Source organism: Phacochoerus africanus, chromosome 2 (genome assembly GCF_016906955.1).
Source record: "Phacochoerus africanus isolate WHEZ1 chromosome 2, ROS_Pafr_v1, whole genome shotgun sequence".
In the NCBI taxonomy this organism is placed as follows: Eukaryota; Metazoa; Chordata; class Mammalia; order Artiodactyla; family Suidae; genus Phacochoerus; species Phacochoerus africanus.
This window is the reverse complement of record NC_062545.1, coordinates 18957488-18971382: the sequence shown is the minus strand read 5'-3', so window position 1 is coordinate 18971382 and position 13895 is coordinate 18957488. Positions and strand designations below refer to the sequence as shown.

Genomic DNA, 13895 nt, shown 5'->3' with positions numbered 1-13895 from the left:
TACACCTAATTCACATTTTGAAGCAGCTCGTGCTTGTTTGGACTGCTTCCTCTGCCATCAAAATGCTGCTCAATAATCAAGATTTCACTAACTAAATACGATGTTATTCTCTAAGTACTCTAGAAACTGGTTCTGAGAAAAAATAAACAAATTGCTTTATTAATGCTTATTTATTGATCAAATCTATGTGCCTATTTTTTTGAGGATCAAGTTGTTTTTATTTTAATAAAATCATATGAAGAAAAAATTTTTGTATTTTTATATAGCATTGTTTTGAAGACCCTGAAGGAAAGATTGAATTCCCACCATCACTGAAAATTTATTCCTGGAAACGTCCACAGGATTTTTTAATTAACAGGGTGAGAGATATTTTTATTATTAAACAAAATATGTATTAACTGTGGGATACGGTATCTTAATAATGAAATTTTACATTTTAAAAACAATTTAGGGTAATTTTTCCTCTGGTATTTAGTAAGAAAAAGTAATTAATTTTTGCATTTAAATTGGAATGGTTTATCAATATAGTTTGTACTGGTTTTCGAGAGAATATTGACTTTTTCTTGTACTGGTTCCTTGTGCTAGTTTTCAAGAGAATATTGAAATTTGTGGAGAAGCACCTCAAGTTTTCTTCTTCTCTTCGTGATGTTAAATTATAACCTAAGATGTTGCAAAAAGTTATTGCTTAATCTCCGACAGACTTTCTCCTTTCTGCTTTTTATGTGATGCAAAGGTCTGTTTACTCTAAGGCTTATTAGCATTAATTTTCAAGCCCAAGAGATTTGCCCTCGAATCTCTCTATTTCAGGAAGTCTTGAAGCATTTTCCAAAGGCCACTTTCATTCTGAGCCCCATTTGAATCATACTGACGTGGACATCACCCAAGACCTCATTTTAAATAGTACTTATGTACATTAAAACTGTAGACCCACTGATCTATCTTCCTAATTAATAGCTATGTTAGTTTGAATATATTTGGTATTTCCAAGGATTAAATTATCGCTAAGGCCTTTTTTCTTCTTGAACCTCCAATTTCCATTTAATGCATACAAAACTAGTAGGCTAAATTAGTTATTTAGTTCTACTCAAAAGGTTATAATGGAGCTGATTCTTCTGTATATTATCAAATTAATTTCATCTGTTTCTATACAAAGTGTTTTTATTCCTAAGAGTTTTATCTTTTAGAAACACTAAATACGATTTAACCATCATATTTTTCAACTATTGTAACTAGTAAAGAAAGTCAGAAATCCTAAATCTAAATATTTATTAAAATGAGAAAATAAGGTACATCTGTGTCTGTAAGAGTATTTATTCAATGCCTACTTGTAAGACATTTTAAATAAAAGAAATCAAATTTACATAAACCGTGCCTTTAAATTACTTACTATGTTAGGTAACACCAAAACAAAGAATACAAAATCTGTGATGTGAATATAATGCACTTAGTATTTATGTATCATTAATAATACTCAGGCTCTTAATATAAGTGCGGAGTTTACATTCCATGCAAAGGAGGGATATGAATTCCACAAAGTGAGATTGAACAAGTAGGAAGGTTTTATAACCTTTTTATCATGTTACCATAACTTAGTTCCAAGAGATAACCTTGTACCCAAGGTAAATTGATTCGTTGTTGTTGATGACACTTGAGACCTAATTTATTGAAATGCATCTTCATACCGCTAGTCTCCCTCTACACTGATTTTGACTGCACCTGCAGCATGTAGAAGTTCCCAGGCCAGTGACAACGCTGGATCCTTAACCCTCTAGGCCACCAGGGAACTCCTGACTCCTCCTCTTGATCCATTGTGATGGAGTATTGACCAGAATAGCCAGAACTGAAAGTCTAACTAAGCAGGAAATTTTTAGAATTGTGTGTGTCAAGTTTTAATATCTAAGTCCACAGTGATAAATACATTTCACATAGAGACTTATTAAATACGGACATACATAAAGCTTAGACAAAAATATTGTAAAACAGTAATGACCTTTCTGTATGAAATTTATTCTTTTTTTGTTTGTTTGTTTGTTTGCTTTTCAGGGCCGCACCTGTGGCATATGGAGGTTCCCAGGGTAGGGGTCCAATCGGAGCTGCAGCTGTCAGCCTACACCACAGCCACAGCAATGCCAGATCCAAGCCGCATCTGCCACCTACACCACAGCTCATGGCAACACTGGATCCTTAACCCACTGAACGGGGCCAGGGATTGAACCCACCTTACGGTTCCTAGTCGGATTCGTTTCTACTGTGCCACGACAGGAACTCCCTGAAATGTACTCTTTTCTATTACATTCCGTATCTATAGATAGTCCTGACCGATTAAATGATTTCACAAATCTCTAAATAATTGCAACCCACGATTTAAAAAGCACTAGAACCATACCCCAGAACACTAAGCAAAATATGAAATGAAAGGATGTGACTTAAGTTGGAGAGAAGCTAGCTTATTAAAAAACTTAGCAGCCTGAATTTAAGGTACCAGAGTCAACATGGACCATTCCAGCTGAGGAGGTTAACAAGCCCTGATGACAGAGTAAGTAATCAGATCCATTTATTTCTGAGAACCAGATATTGGTGGCCCAGGTCCTTGATTTTGATTATATTAAACAGATGCAAGATGTCTAATGATTTATCTTGTCCAGGTATGAGTGTACAGGATAGAGATGCTAAAATAGCATTGTAGAGACCTTTGTTTTACTATTTGTTGTCTTCTACAGACCGTCGGTTCCTCCTTTTCATTGAGTCAGCAGGTGACTATTAGGTCTAACCTTTTAAACCTTAGATGTGCAATACATGTTTAATCTATAATTAGTCAATTTTAATGCATTTGGTACCTGCTGAAAGGTATAGGCATTTTAAGGGTTGCATTACAATCAGACAAACAGGAATTATATATGTGTGTGTGTTTATAAACATAAAGGATGTTATATACATGTAATTTAAGTTATATAAATTATGTTTATAAATTGTGAACATAAGAGTCAATTTAGGCCTTCAAGGTAGTTTAAGTAAATTTTTCTCAAACATAGAAAAATATCGTTATTGCGTTTTCAAGATGTTTCTTATGTAGATGAGTGAGAGTAGTTGATAGCATTAGTTCCTTTAAAAATCTATTTTGCTAATCAAAACCATTTTCATGTTAATTATATAAGATTAAATATATAAATATATAAGGTTGATATTAATTGTAACTAATTCTTTTTCTTTTTTTTTCTTTTTAGGGCCCCACCTGCAGCATATGGAAGTTCCCAGGGGTCAAATCGAAGCTACAGCTGGTCTACACCACAGCTACAGCAACCAGGATCCCAGTGAGTCTGCAAACTACACCACAGCTCATGGCAACCTGGATCCTTAACCCACTGAGCCAGTCCAGGGAGGGAAGTGGCACCCTCATGGATACTAGCCTGGTTCATTACCTCTGAGCCACAAGGTGAACTCCACTTGTAACTAATTTTAAAACTGTTACAAGCCGTATTTTCCCTATTATGTTTATTCCTTACTGGTCTAAATATATAAAAGCAATGTTAGATATATACCAATTAAACAATGCCCATCAAATTAACTTTAAAAAACATAAGAAGATTTAAAGTTGAGCAAGATTTTGAAAAGCTGTCACAGCTAATATTTTTCATACAAGATTAAGATATTTTTCTAGCTACCAGATGTTACCTAAGTTTCAAGTTTAACTTGAATGGTTAATTTAAATTTCAAATCAGGTCTTAAAACTCTCAATTTGTGTCTGTATGTGTGCTAAGTTTATCTGCATATGTTATATCTTACATTTTCTTGTATGCTAAAATACTGTATTTTATAGGCATTCCATTATTAATTAATGTCACCTACAGTTCTAACAGGGTAATCCTATGGAGTCATATGCTTATTTTTTAATTTTTTCTAACAGGGTAATCTTATGGAATCATAGGCTTATTTTTTTATTTTTTCTAAATTCCTCCAGTTATGAGAAATGAAATCAGGTTTGGGCCATTTACAGCAAATGAAACTATTTCATTAAGCTCCATCTCCTTTATTTTTCCCAAGGGGAAATATCTCTTTTTATACATATATATTTTTTTATTTCAGCCTCCAGTGGTTGTGAAAAATGAAACCCTGTTTGACTTGTTTTCAGCAAATGAGCATTTACTCTGCAGTGAGGTAGGTGAGGGAGCATGAACCTAAGAAACGCCTCATTGCAGAATGCTTCCAGACCGGTCCTTCGGTCTCAGGGCTCCCTTGCTCACTTTTAAGTTTTGGGATAGCTGAGTATTTAGTACCCTGGCCATCCAAAGAGGCAGAGAAGGGGTGGGGAGATGTTCATGTGAGCGCTGCGCCTCTGTTTTCCCGCCCACCTGCCCGGGGTAGCTGGGTTCTCTCATTTGGAGAACATCTGTGTTCTCCTCCACATCCTTGTGCCCAGCAACTGACATGAAGTGGTTGCCCCTCTGGCCCTATGTCATGTGCAGCAGTAGGGTGTTTGGTGGTGTTTGACTCGCTAAGGTGGGGAGATCACGGGGTGTGGTTCGAGGGCAACACCTCACAAGCCTGATTCCCAACACAGCAGTCCTACAGCCTGTGGGAACACAATCCCCCCTCTGCACCCCAGTTCTGTCCATCGGAAGCAGATCTGTTCCACTCCCCTATGGTAGTTGCCTCAGAAACAGGGACTTTTTGATTATTTTCTCCTAAGGCCCCGTCAGAGGAGTGGGGCATAGTCATTATTCGCTCAAACATTTTGTCTTTCTTACCTTTAATGTCTTGAACAATATTAAAATCATTTATTCATTTCTTCAGCCAGGTTGTACTGATTAGTATAAAATTATCTTGGAATTGTTCTGTATCTTATAGTTTAAAATGTTATGAATTCTAAACATACATAACCTTTAGAGCATCATTTCTCAAGGGAAGTATAAAATATTCTATGGTAAAATTCCCAGACATGCGGGAGACTGATTTGCCTTTTTATTTCTTTTTTTCTTTCTCTTTTCTTTTTTTTTTTTTTTTTTTTTTTGCTTTTTAGGGCCTCACCTGTGGCATATGGGCAGATCCCGGGCTAGGGGTCAAATCCGAGCTACAGCTGCCAGCCTATACCACAGCCATAGCAACGTGGGATCCAAACCATGGCTGGGACCTACACCACAGGTCTCGGCAACACCAGATCCCCAACCCCCTGAGCGAGGCCAGGGATGGAACCTGCATCCTCAGGGATGCTAGTTGGATTCGTTTCTGCTGTGCCACAACGGGAACTCCTGCCTTTTTCAACTTCATCAAAATTGAAGAGATTTCCTAGATAAATGCATACTAAGGAAAACACAAATCTTATAAAGTTAGTCTCAAGGATTTACTCTCCTTACAAACCAGGCAATAAAACAAACTCTGAAGTTCAACTCTCCACTGTGCCTCAGTGCCTGCTGAAAACCCTGCAAGTGGGAGTCTTACTTGGGCCACTTCTACACCTGCAGACAGCACACGAACGTGAGACTTAGAGGACGTTAGTCTGTGTGTAATTTTAATTTGTCTCATGTCTCATTTCTTGTCTCATTGGTCCTATTGACATACAAGGATGATTTCCTTCTCAAATTTCTCAACATTTATAGAAGATTAGCTCCATCCAAAGTTAATTCCAAAATGAAGTCATCATTGCTCTCAGAAGTAGTCAGTCTCCCTCTCTCTGTTTCTGTCTCTGTCACACGCACACACACACACACACACACACACACACACACACACACAGCCAAAATGGAGGTCACCATCCAACTGAAAGTTTACTCTGGAAGACAGCTCTTAGGTAAGACTTTTTGGTTTGTATTGACACTATATTTTCTGAAAACAAATGATCTATGACTTTATTCTGCAAGTCAGAAGTCAACATGTGGTATACATTATATGTGAAATTTAATACTACTGCTAGAGGTAGATTTTTGACTGTTTCCCCCCTCCTGAATTACAGTGCCAGCAACTGAAAAATAACTAATGAACACTACTGATTCTTATCCCTAGCTGATGAGATGGATTATCAGCGAAATCTACGCCGTGTGGAAGATATTCAATGGGAGTGCTTTGACTAATTATCTTAAAGGGACTTCAGGAGAACCTCCTGTTTTGGCCTGGAAGCCCTGGGAACACATATACTCTCTTTGCAAGGCTGTGAAGGGTCACACGCCCTTGTTCAATAGCTATGGAAAGTACGTTGTGAAACTTTACTGGATGGTAAGTTCATGTTCACGTGTGTTAACATTTGTGTCTTTCATATTGAAATGTCTTCGTCTTACCTGCTGTTAATGAGGCTAATAGAAAATGAAGCAGTTTAGGGGGGCTATTGACCATGTACTTACTTGGGGAAATGCCCTGCATATGTAATTTGAGATGAAAAAGAACATGGCTGCATCCTCTGGGATACCAGTCCTGTGTGCTTTTTAACTGGTGCTGCTGGCACCATGGAAGGGCCTCCCTCTGCTGCCTCTGCCCTCTCGGGCGGGAGGGTTGCACAGGCAGGTAGATGCATGGGGCTCTCCCTTTTCTGATATGATATCAAGGTCAGGGGCAGGAGAGAGTGCCCGAGCTGCAGCTTGGCCTTCCCTCCCTGGTTATTTGCTGCTACTGATGAAGCTGGTCCTGGTTACTGAGAAAGAATGCTCTTGAACATTTGAGAGTGAGCAGAGTTAACCATTCCATTCTATATTTCTAAGAACATGACTTCTTCCTTAATTAGCCTGGGGCAACTCTCTTCCTGGGATGGGGAATGTTGAAAGGCCAATGCTTAGGAATTAATAGGATCATTTTGGTGGGAAGGTAAAGAAAGGAATCTTAGCCTCTGACATCCAAAATAGGAGTTTGGGGTGGTTTTGTGTTTGTTTGTTTGTTTGCTTGCTTTCTTTTTTTGTGTTGTTGCTGGTTTGTATTTTTATATTCACAGCAAGACCTTGAAAGTCAAAACATTGTCAGGAGAGAAAACAACTTCCCCAATTCCTTTATTGTCTTTGTTTAGCCATCAGGAGGCAGGTTTGGCGGAGTAGATCTTAGAGTATTACAGAGGGGTGAGAGGGAGGATGTGGTATGGAGAATGTGGGTGCACAGAGGACTGTGTAGGGTTATAGAAAGAAAGTGAACCCTGGAAGAGGGTGGATGCTTGGGAACTGGCCTCACTTCTGCACATTTGCCTAAACTTAAGGTGGGACAAGGATCAAAATCATTAAGAATTTCAAAACAGCTCCGGCAAAACATTAAACCAATTCTGTTAGTTCCTCTCTCTCCCTCTCTCTCTGCTTCCTGACATCCTTCTTTTTTAATTTCCTCCTGAATAAGGGTCAACGTTTATTACCACTATATTCCATTTAGCAAAGAAAATGTGATTTATATCCCTTTAATTATACCAATTCCTCAGAAGCCCAAACCTACTTAGATTCAGAAATTTTTAAAAAATGTATTTAGTTCAATTTGGAACTCAGTATGATGCAGTCATTTAACCTGTCTCTTTATGTAAGTGGTTCTTGAGTGAAGAGGTCTAGGAATGCAGGGATCAGAAAGATGGAACCTCATGTCCAGTGGCATCTTCTGGTTCCTCACTGGTCCCACCTGAGGAATGGGCTGTGGGGGATGCTGCCAGATGGCTGAACACTGAGGTTCACCTGGTTCTGAATGAATTATTCTGCAGGCATCTTGTTGGCACTCAAGTACATGGTCCTATTCATGCTCTTTTTTTGTATCTGGTATTTTGAACATATTACATTTTATGTTGTTTGTCTATATGCCTTCCCTCGCTAGGCTCTAAACAATTCAATGGTATGGGTATAGGCTGTGTGTTATACAGATCTTTGGGTTCAGACTCCTTGCATCACTGCTAAAATATTTCTTGAGCAAAGGAATGAATTCATAATAAAATTTCACTATAAAACCAATGTTTAAAGAAAATTTGAATTCACAGTTATTAATTTTATCATTTGTCTCAAGCTTTTAATTATGAAATAATATATATATACAGGTAAATATGTAATGATTTTAATAAATTCAGTATTAATTAACTTTATGTTAAAAATAGATCTTTAATTAGGAGTAGGAGTAATATGGTAGTTGGAAGAATAAGATCACTGAACCTATGAGGATAAAAAATAATTACTAAAATTACCTTTGGAGAATTTGCAATATGACTACAGTAATTTATTTAATTATGCCCAAACAATGTTTTGATTTTGCTATTTTGAAATACCTCAATTTACTGCATTATGTAGAATGGGACACCAAAGAATGTGCTAAAAACCTCATAAGTAATGACATTATTGATACAGATATAGACATGTTGTTCTTACATTAAATAAAATAGTAAGCTAAATATTGATATAGACATTATTATTACATTAAAATAATAAGATAAAATATTTCAGAGTAATATTGAATACCAGTATATTAGTCATTAGATGTAAGATACTAAAATAAAATTATGAAACCATAAATAATAATGTCAGCAATGTACATTTGAGCATTTGCCTAAACTGTGAAACTGTGAAAATATAAATAATTGATGGCATATTCCTTTCTTCTTATCTTTAGGGTTGCTGGAGAAAGATAACTATTGATGACTTTCTGCCTTTTGATGAAGAAAATAATCTATTGCTTCCAGCTACCACCTATGAAGTTGAACTTTGGCCAATGCTTTTGTCTAAAGCTATCATTAAGCTGGCAAATGTTGAGTAGGTAGAATGAAGAATTATCATACACTTGTATAAAAACAAAAAGATGGAGTTCCCATCATGGTGCAGCGGAAACAAATCCGACTGGGAACCATGAGTTGCGGGTTTGATCCCTGGCCTCGCTCAGTGGGTTAAGGATCTGGTGTTGCCGTGAGCTGTGGTGTAGATCATAGACGCAGCTCAGATCCCGTGTCACTGTGGCTGTGGTGTAGGCTGGCAGCTGTAGCTCTGATTAGACCCCTAGCCTGGTGAACCTCTATATGCTGTAAGTGCGGCCCTAAAAAGCAAAACAAACAAACAAACAAAAAAACCAAATAATAGCAATAACTATACATCCATATTTCATAGCTTTATTTTTCTAAAATTCAATTTTAAAAGCTTTCTCTCCAAGCAATGTAAACTTTCTAACATAAAAATAAGTATGTCAGGAGTTTCTGCTATGGCACAGTGGGTTGATGATCTGACATTGTCTATGTGTTGGTGTGGGTTTGATCCCTGGCCGAGCCGAATGGGTTAAGGAACTAGTGTTGCCATACTGTGGCTTGGATTCCATCCTTGGCCTAGGAACTCCCACATGTTGTGGGCATAATATGCTGTGGGTCAAAAAAGAAAAGTATGCTGAAACCACTCATGTGAAGTATTGTACTAGCCAGTAATAAGACAAAATTCCTCCAAAAAAAAAAAAAAACCACTCAGAACTTATTCTATATCTAGTGTTTCCGTGTGAGAAATGGAAAATCAATCTAGGAAAATAAAATTTCAGCTTCATGGGAGAAAGAAGTTGTTTTGTAGGGGAAAACATTGATTCCTCTATACACTGAATATATATATATCCTAGAATCCAGTTAAAGTTTTAGGTTCTGTTTGTATAGCAGTCATTTACCAATCTTGAAAACCTGATCTCTTCTAAAGGAAGTCCATGTGCTCCTCATGCTTTTGATAACTTTGGTTCCTTTTAATACATTCATGATGAAAACTACTCATGTTTTCTTCAACATTCATATGAAATATGCTTATGTCTTATATGCCTGCATGACTTGAGTACCAACATACATGGGACATGACTGGCATGTTTATTTTCTTAGCTTCCCCTTGCAGAGAACAGTGGTCCTTCCATTCTGGCCTTAGCGTTAGAAAATGCTTTGATGCCCAAGCTGCAAATGCATGGCAACTGTGTGTCCCTGCTCTGTGGGAGAATTTTCACACACAATGCACCAGCTTGAATTTGATACCCTTCCCCCTCCTGCAGTGTGTCACAGCATCTCCTTTTCAACAGAATACTCCCACTTGCTTTCACAGGCTACTCCAGCCATTTGCTCAAAGCGCAGCCCCCTCCCCTTCTATTATTATACACAGCAATGTCAGTCAGGAGCCTGGTCTGCATTTTTTGTGGATTTTCTTTTGGCTCAGCTTCCTTTTTCTCTCCCAAAGCTACACAACAAAAACAACCCCTCCTACTGCCATCCTCTTCATCTCTTTTTTCTTTTACCAACCCTCAATTTTCTTTGGGGAATTTGTTTTACCCAGCCTGCAACCCTTAATTTCAATCATATTTTAAAAACTCAGTCTGCATCGTTTTTAGGTAGCTGAGTACCAGTAAGTATTCAAAGTGACAGCTATGTTTGTTTATTTTGAAAGAAATAATGTTCCTAATTCTCAGACCTAACGAAGAGCTGCAAGGCCAGTGAAGCAGTAAATGTATGACCTGGATAATTGGTGTGGCATTTCATCTTTCTTAAAGCAATTGTCAAGTGCAATTTTACAGCAACTTGAGGGAGAGAATTATTGGTTTTTTTTTGAAAAATAAACAAATCTAACTTGGAAATAAAGGACTCAATAGAAATCTGAACTGCATGGTCCAGTTTATTCTCGTCCAAACATTTTTCTCAGATTTTATAGAATCTATGGTGATTATTTTCCTGTGAGTTTTAGCTTTTTATGTTAAATAATTAATATTTAGTAGTCATTTAAATATCACTGTGAGATATGCAAAGGAAAAAGCATTATTTTTATGAGGTTTGCACAGTCACTTCCTAAATATGATTATTCAAAGAGGAGCTAGTCTGAACTGTCCCACAATTTATTTGATATCTTTGAGATATGCAGACATGTCAAATTTTATAAACTTCAAACAACAAACCAATGTAAATTTCTAAATGATAGAACATGTGACTAAGATAGTAAAATTTCTTTCTGAAGAAAAAGACATGTATGTCAGTCAAGAGCATCAATCAATCACCACTGTTGGCATAAGGTGGACTAGAGCTGTGATCCCTGAGCAGAACGTAGCCTCAGCATTCGTGTGTGTTAATGGAAATGGACTAATAACTTCAGAAAAAAAAAGTAGAAATAAAAGATCGATCACAACCTCATTTGACTTTATGCAGTGGTGGCAGATCCACTCTTTCTACAGGATAAAATAGATGTCACTGCTTTCTCTGAAATTATCTAGGGATTTAATTAAAGATGTCTGATGCCCATCTTGTCCTGCCATGTGGGAGACTGACTTAATACACAGCCTCATAGGACTCTTAGAGTAGTTACTGAAATCAGAAAGATGAAAAACACTCTCCTATCCTTTTTTTTTTTTTTGTCTTTGCTTTTTTTTAGGGCCGCACTTGCGGCATATGGAGGTTTTCAGGCTATGGATCAAATCGGAGCTGCAGCTGCCAGCCTACACCACAGCCACAGCAATGTGGGATCTGAGCTGCATCTGTGACCCAGACCACAGTTCACCACAACGCTGGATCCTTAACCCACTGAGCAAGGCCAGGGATTGAACCTGCAACCTCATGGTTCCTAGTCCGATTTGTTTCTGCTGCACCACGACAGGAACTCCAACACTATCTTATTTTTAAAAGAACATGGTAATATATTTAATATACAAAATAGATTATATATCATCTACATATCTCCTAATACATAATAGGTATGTTTTAGGTATACGACATTAATGTTTTATGTATGACATTTAAAACTAAAGCTTATAATCGTGTTTTGTAATAGACATGAAATTTTATCCATGGATCTAGTTCAGTGCTTTAGCCAAACAAGTCATCTGACTGTTGGAGAAGTATTTTCTTGTGCTCTAGTATATAACCAGTAGGACCACTACCTGTGTTATTATGTGGATGGATATTGGTGATTCCTATTTTTTGCATACCTCTGTTTTCAAGTGTTATTAACTGTACTATTGTGCATTTGCTTTTTTAGCATCCATGTAGCAGAGAGGAGAGAGCTGGGAGAGTTCACAGTGATTCACGCACTCACAGGATGGTTACCAGAAGTCATTTCTCTCCAGTATGTTTGGCCATTAAGTTACTCATGTATTTATTTGTTTCTTTCTTCCCCAGTAAGATTTCCTTAACTAAAATATTCTGTCTTTAAGAAAAAGTCAAAAATTATTCACATTTTACAAAATGTTTGGAGAATAACTTTTTATGGTATTATATAAAATTTACTGAGAATTCCAGGATGAATTCTGTTTCCATATATGTGTGTGTGTGTGTGTGTGTGTGTAGTAAATTTAATCCTTAAATAGCTGAATTATAAATATTAAAATGATATTAGTTATTTCTTGTGGTAAAATATATACAATGCCCCTTTTTACTTATATACCTGTTATATACAGAAACACAAAAGCAATCCCCGCCCCGCAGGGCTGCACCTGAGGCATATGGAAGTTCCCAGGCTAGGGGTTGAATTGGAGCTACAGCTTCTGGCCTACGCCACAGTCACAGTCGCAGCTCACAGCAACGCCAGATCCTTAATCCACTGAGCGAGGGGAGGGATTGGACCCACATCCTTATGGATACTAGGTGGGTTTGTTTCGGCTGAGCCACAGTGAGAACTCCCCCAAAGCAATTTTTAATTAGCCAACCATACTAGGGCATAAATAACAATAAAATGTCTGTTAAACATTAGGCACTTTAATATAATACATTATTTCTTTTTCTGTTGGTTTGTTTTTTTTTTTTTTGCTTTTGAGGGCTGAACCCACAGCATAGAGAGGTTGGATTCGTTTCCACTGTGCCACGACAGGAACTCCAGTTGAGGGATTTCAGCTGCTCAATTTACATGAATTTATGGTTGCTTATTAAATGTCTATGAAAATGATGTAAAGGGGGAAACGTTTGAGCTTTGGAGTCAGAACTATATAGCTAGACTTACATTCTACTTCTAATTGCAAGCTATGTGAATTTTGCAAGTAATATAACTTCTTTGGGCCCTAGTTTTTTTCATATGTAAAATCGGGATAAAATGACCTCTCCTTTATGGTTGTTCTGAGGAATAAGCGAGTAAGTGAGAGTGCCAGAAAAAGTAGCTCATGTGTGGTAAAGGCATGATTAGTTCAATTTCTTTCTCTCTAACGAATATCACTAGATTATTTAACATTATGTGGAAACATATCTACGAGTTAACAATCAACCTTTGGAAACAGAAAAGTCTCAAAAATAAGTAAGACTGATCCAGATGTTCAAATTGATCATTTTTCTTCTAAATATAACCAAAAGGTAAAAGTTAGACACTATCTTTGAACTGTGTCATGATTGGTAGGATTTTTCATTATGAACATTCTGCCACATTACTCATATAATTTTAAATTACAGTTATACTATAAAATTACAAAAAGTTAATCCATGTGTGTATGTTTGTATAACTTTAAATGAAAAAAACGCCATGAAACTATGTAAGTGATAGTAAGAAATGTTTAATTTGAAATCCCCATCTGCCAAGGATGCAGGCAGAGGTCAGGTATGGCTTCATGGAGAAAGTTCTGACTTGATCTGAGCCTTTACCCTTGGCTGGGTTTGATTTGAAAGGAAGGACAGAAAAGGACATGAAAAGCAGGAGAACAGAATGATGAAACCCATGGTGTATTCAGGAGGGGGATGTTTCTGGTACTAAGAAGGATTAAAATGTACAGAGATAGAGTTCTCTTGTGGCTCACCAGCTTAAGGATCTGGCATTGTCACTGCAGTGGCTTGGGTCCCCACTGTGGCACAGGTTAGATCCCTGGCCCAGAAACTTCCATACGTCATGGGTGCAGCTAAGGAAGGAAGGTAGGGAGGAAGAGGGAAGGAGAGAGAGAGAGAAAGAGAGGAAGAAAGAGAGAGAGAGAGAAAGAAAGAAAGAGAGAAAGAGAGAGAGAGAAAGAAAGAGAAAGAAAGAAAGAAAGAAAGAAAGAAAGAAAGAAAGAAAGAAAGAAAG

At 37.3% G+C, this 13895-nt stretch overlaps 1 protein-coding gene across 1 annotated transcript in view; it reads left to right on the top strand.

The window, feature by feature from the left end:
* The window catches only part of ADGB (androglobin), a 160083-nt gene that overhangs the window by 29447 nt on the left and 116741 nt on the right, over positions 1 to 13895 (top strand). Inside the window, exons 3-7 of the mRNA XM_047769989.1 lie at positions 267 to 359; positions 4084 to 4155; positions 5998 to 6207; positions 8545 to 8684; positions 11898 to 11984. Of these exons, the coding sequence (XP_047625945.1) occupies positions 267 to 359; positions 4084 to 4155; positions 5998 to 6207; positions 8545 to 8684; positions 11898 to 11984 (602 nt within the window). The remainder of the gene's footprint in view (positions 1 to 266; positions 360 to 4083; positions 4156 to 5997; positions 6208 to 8544; positions 8685 to 11897; positions 11985 to 13895) is intronic.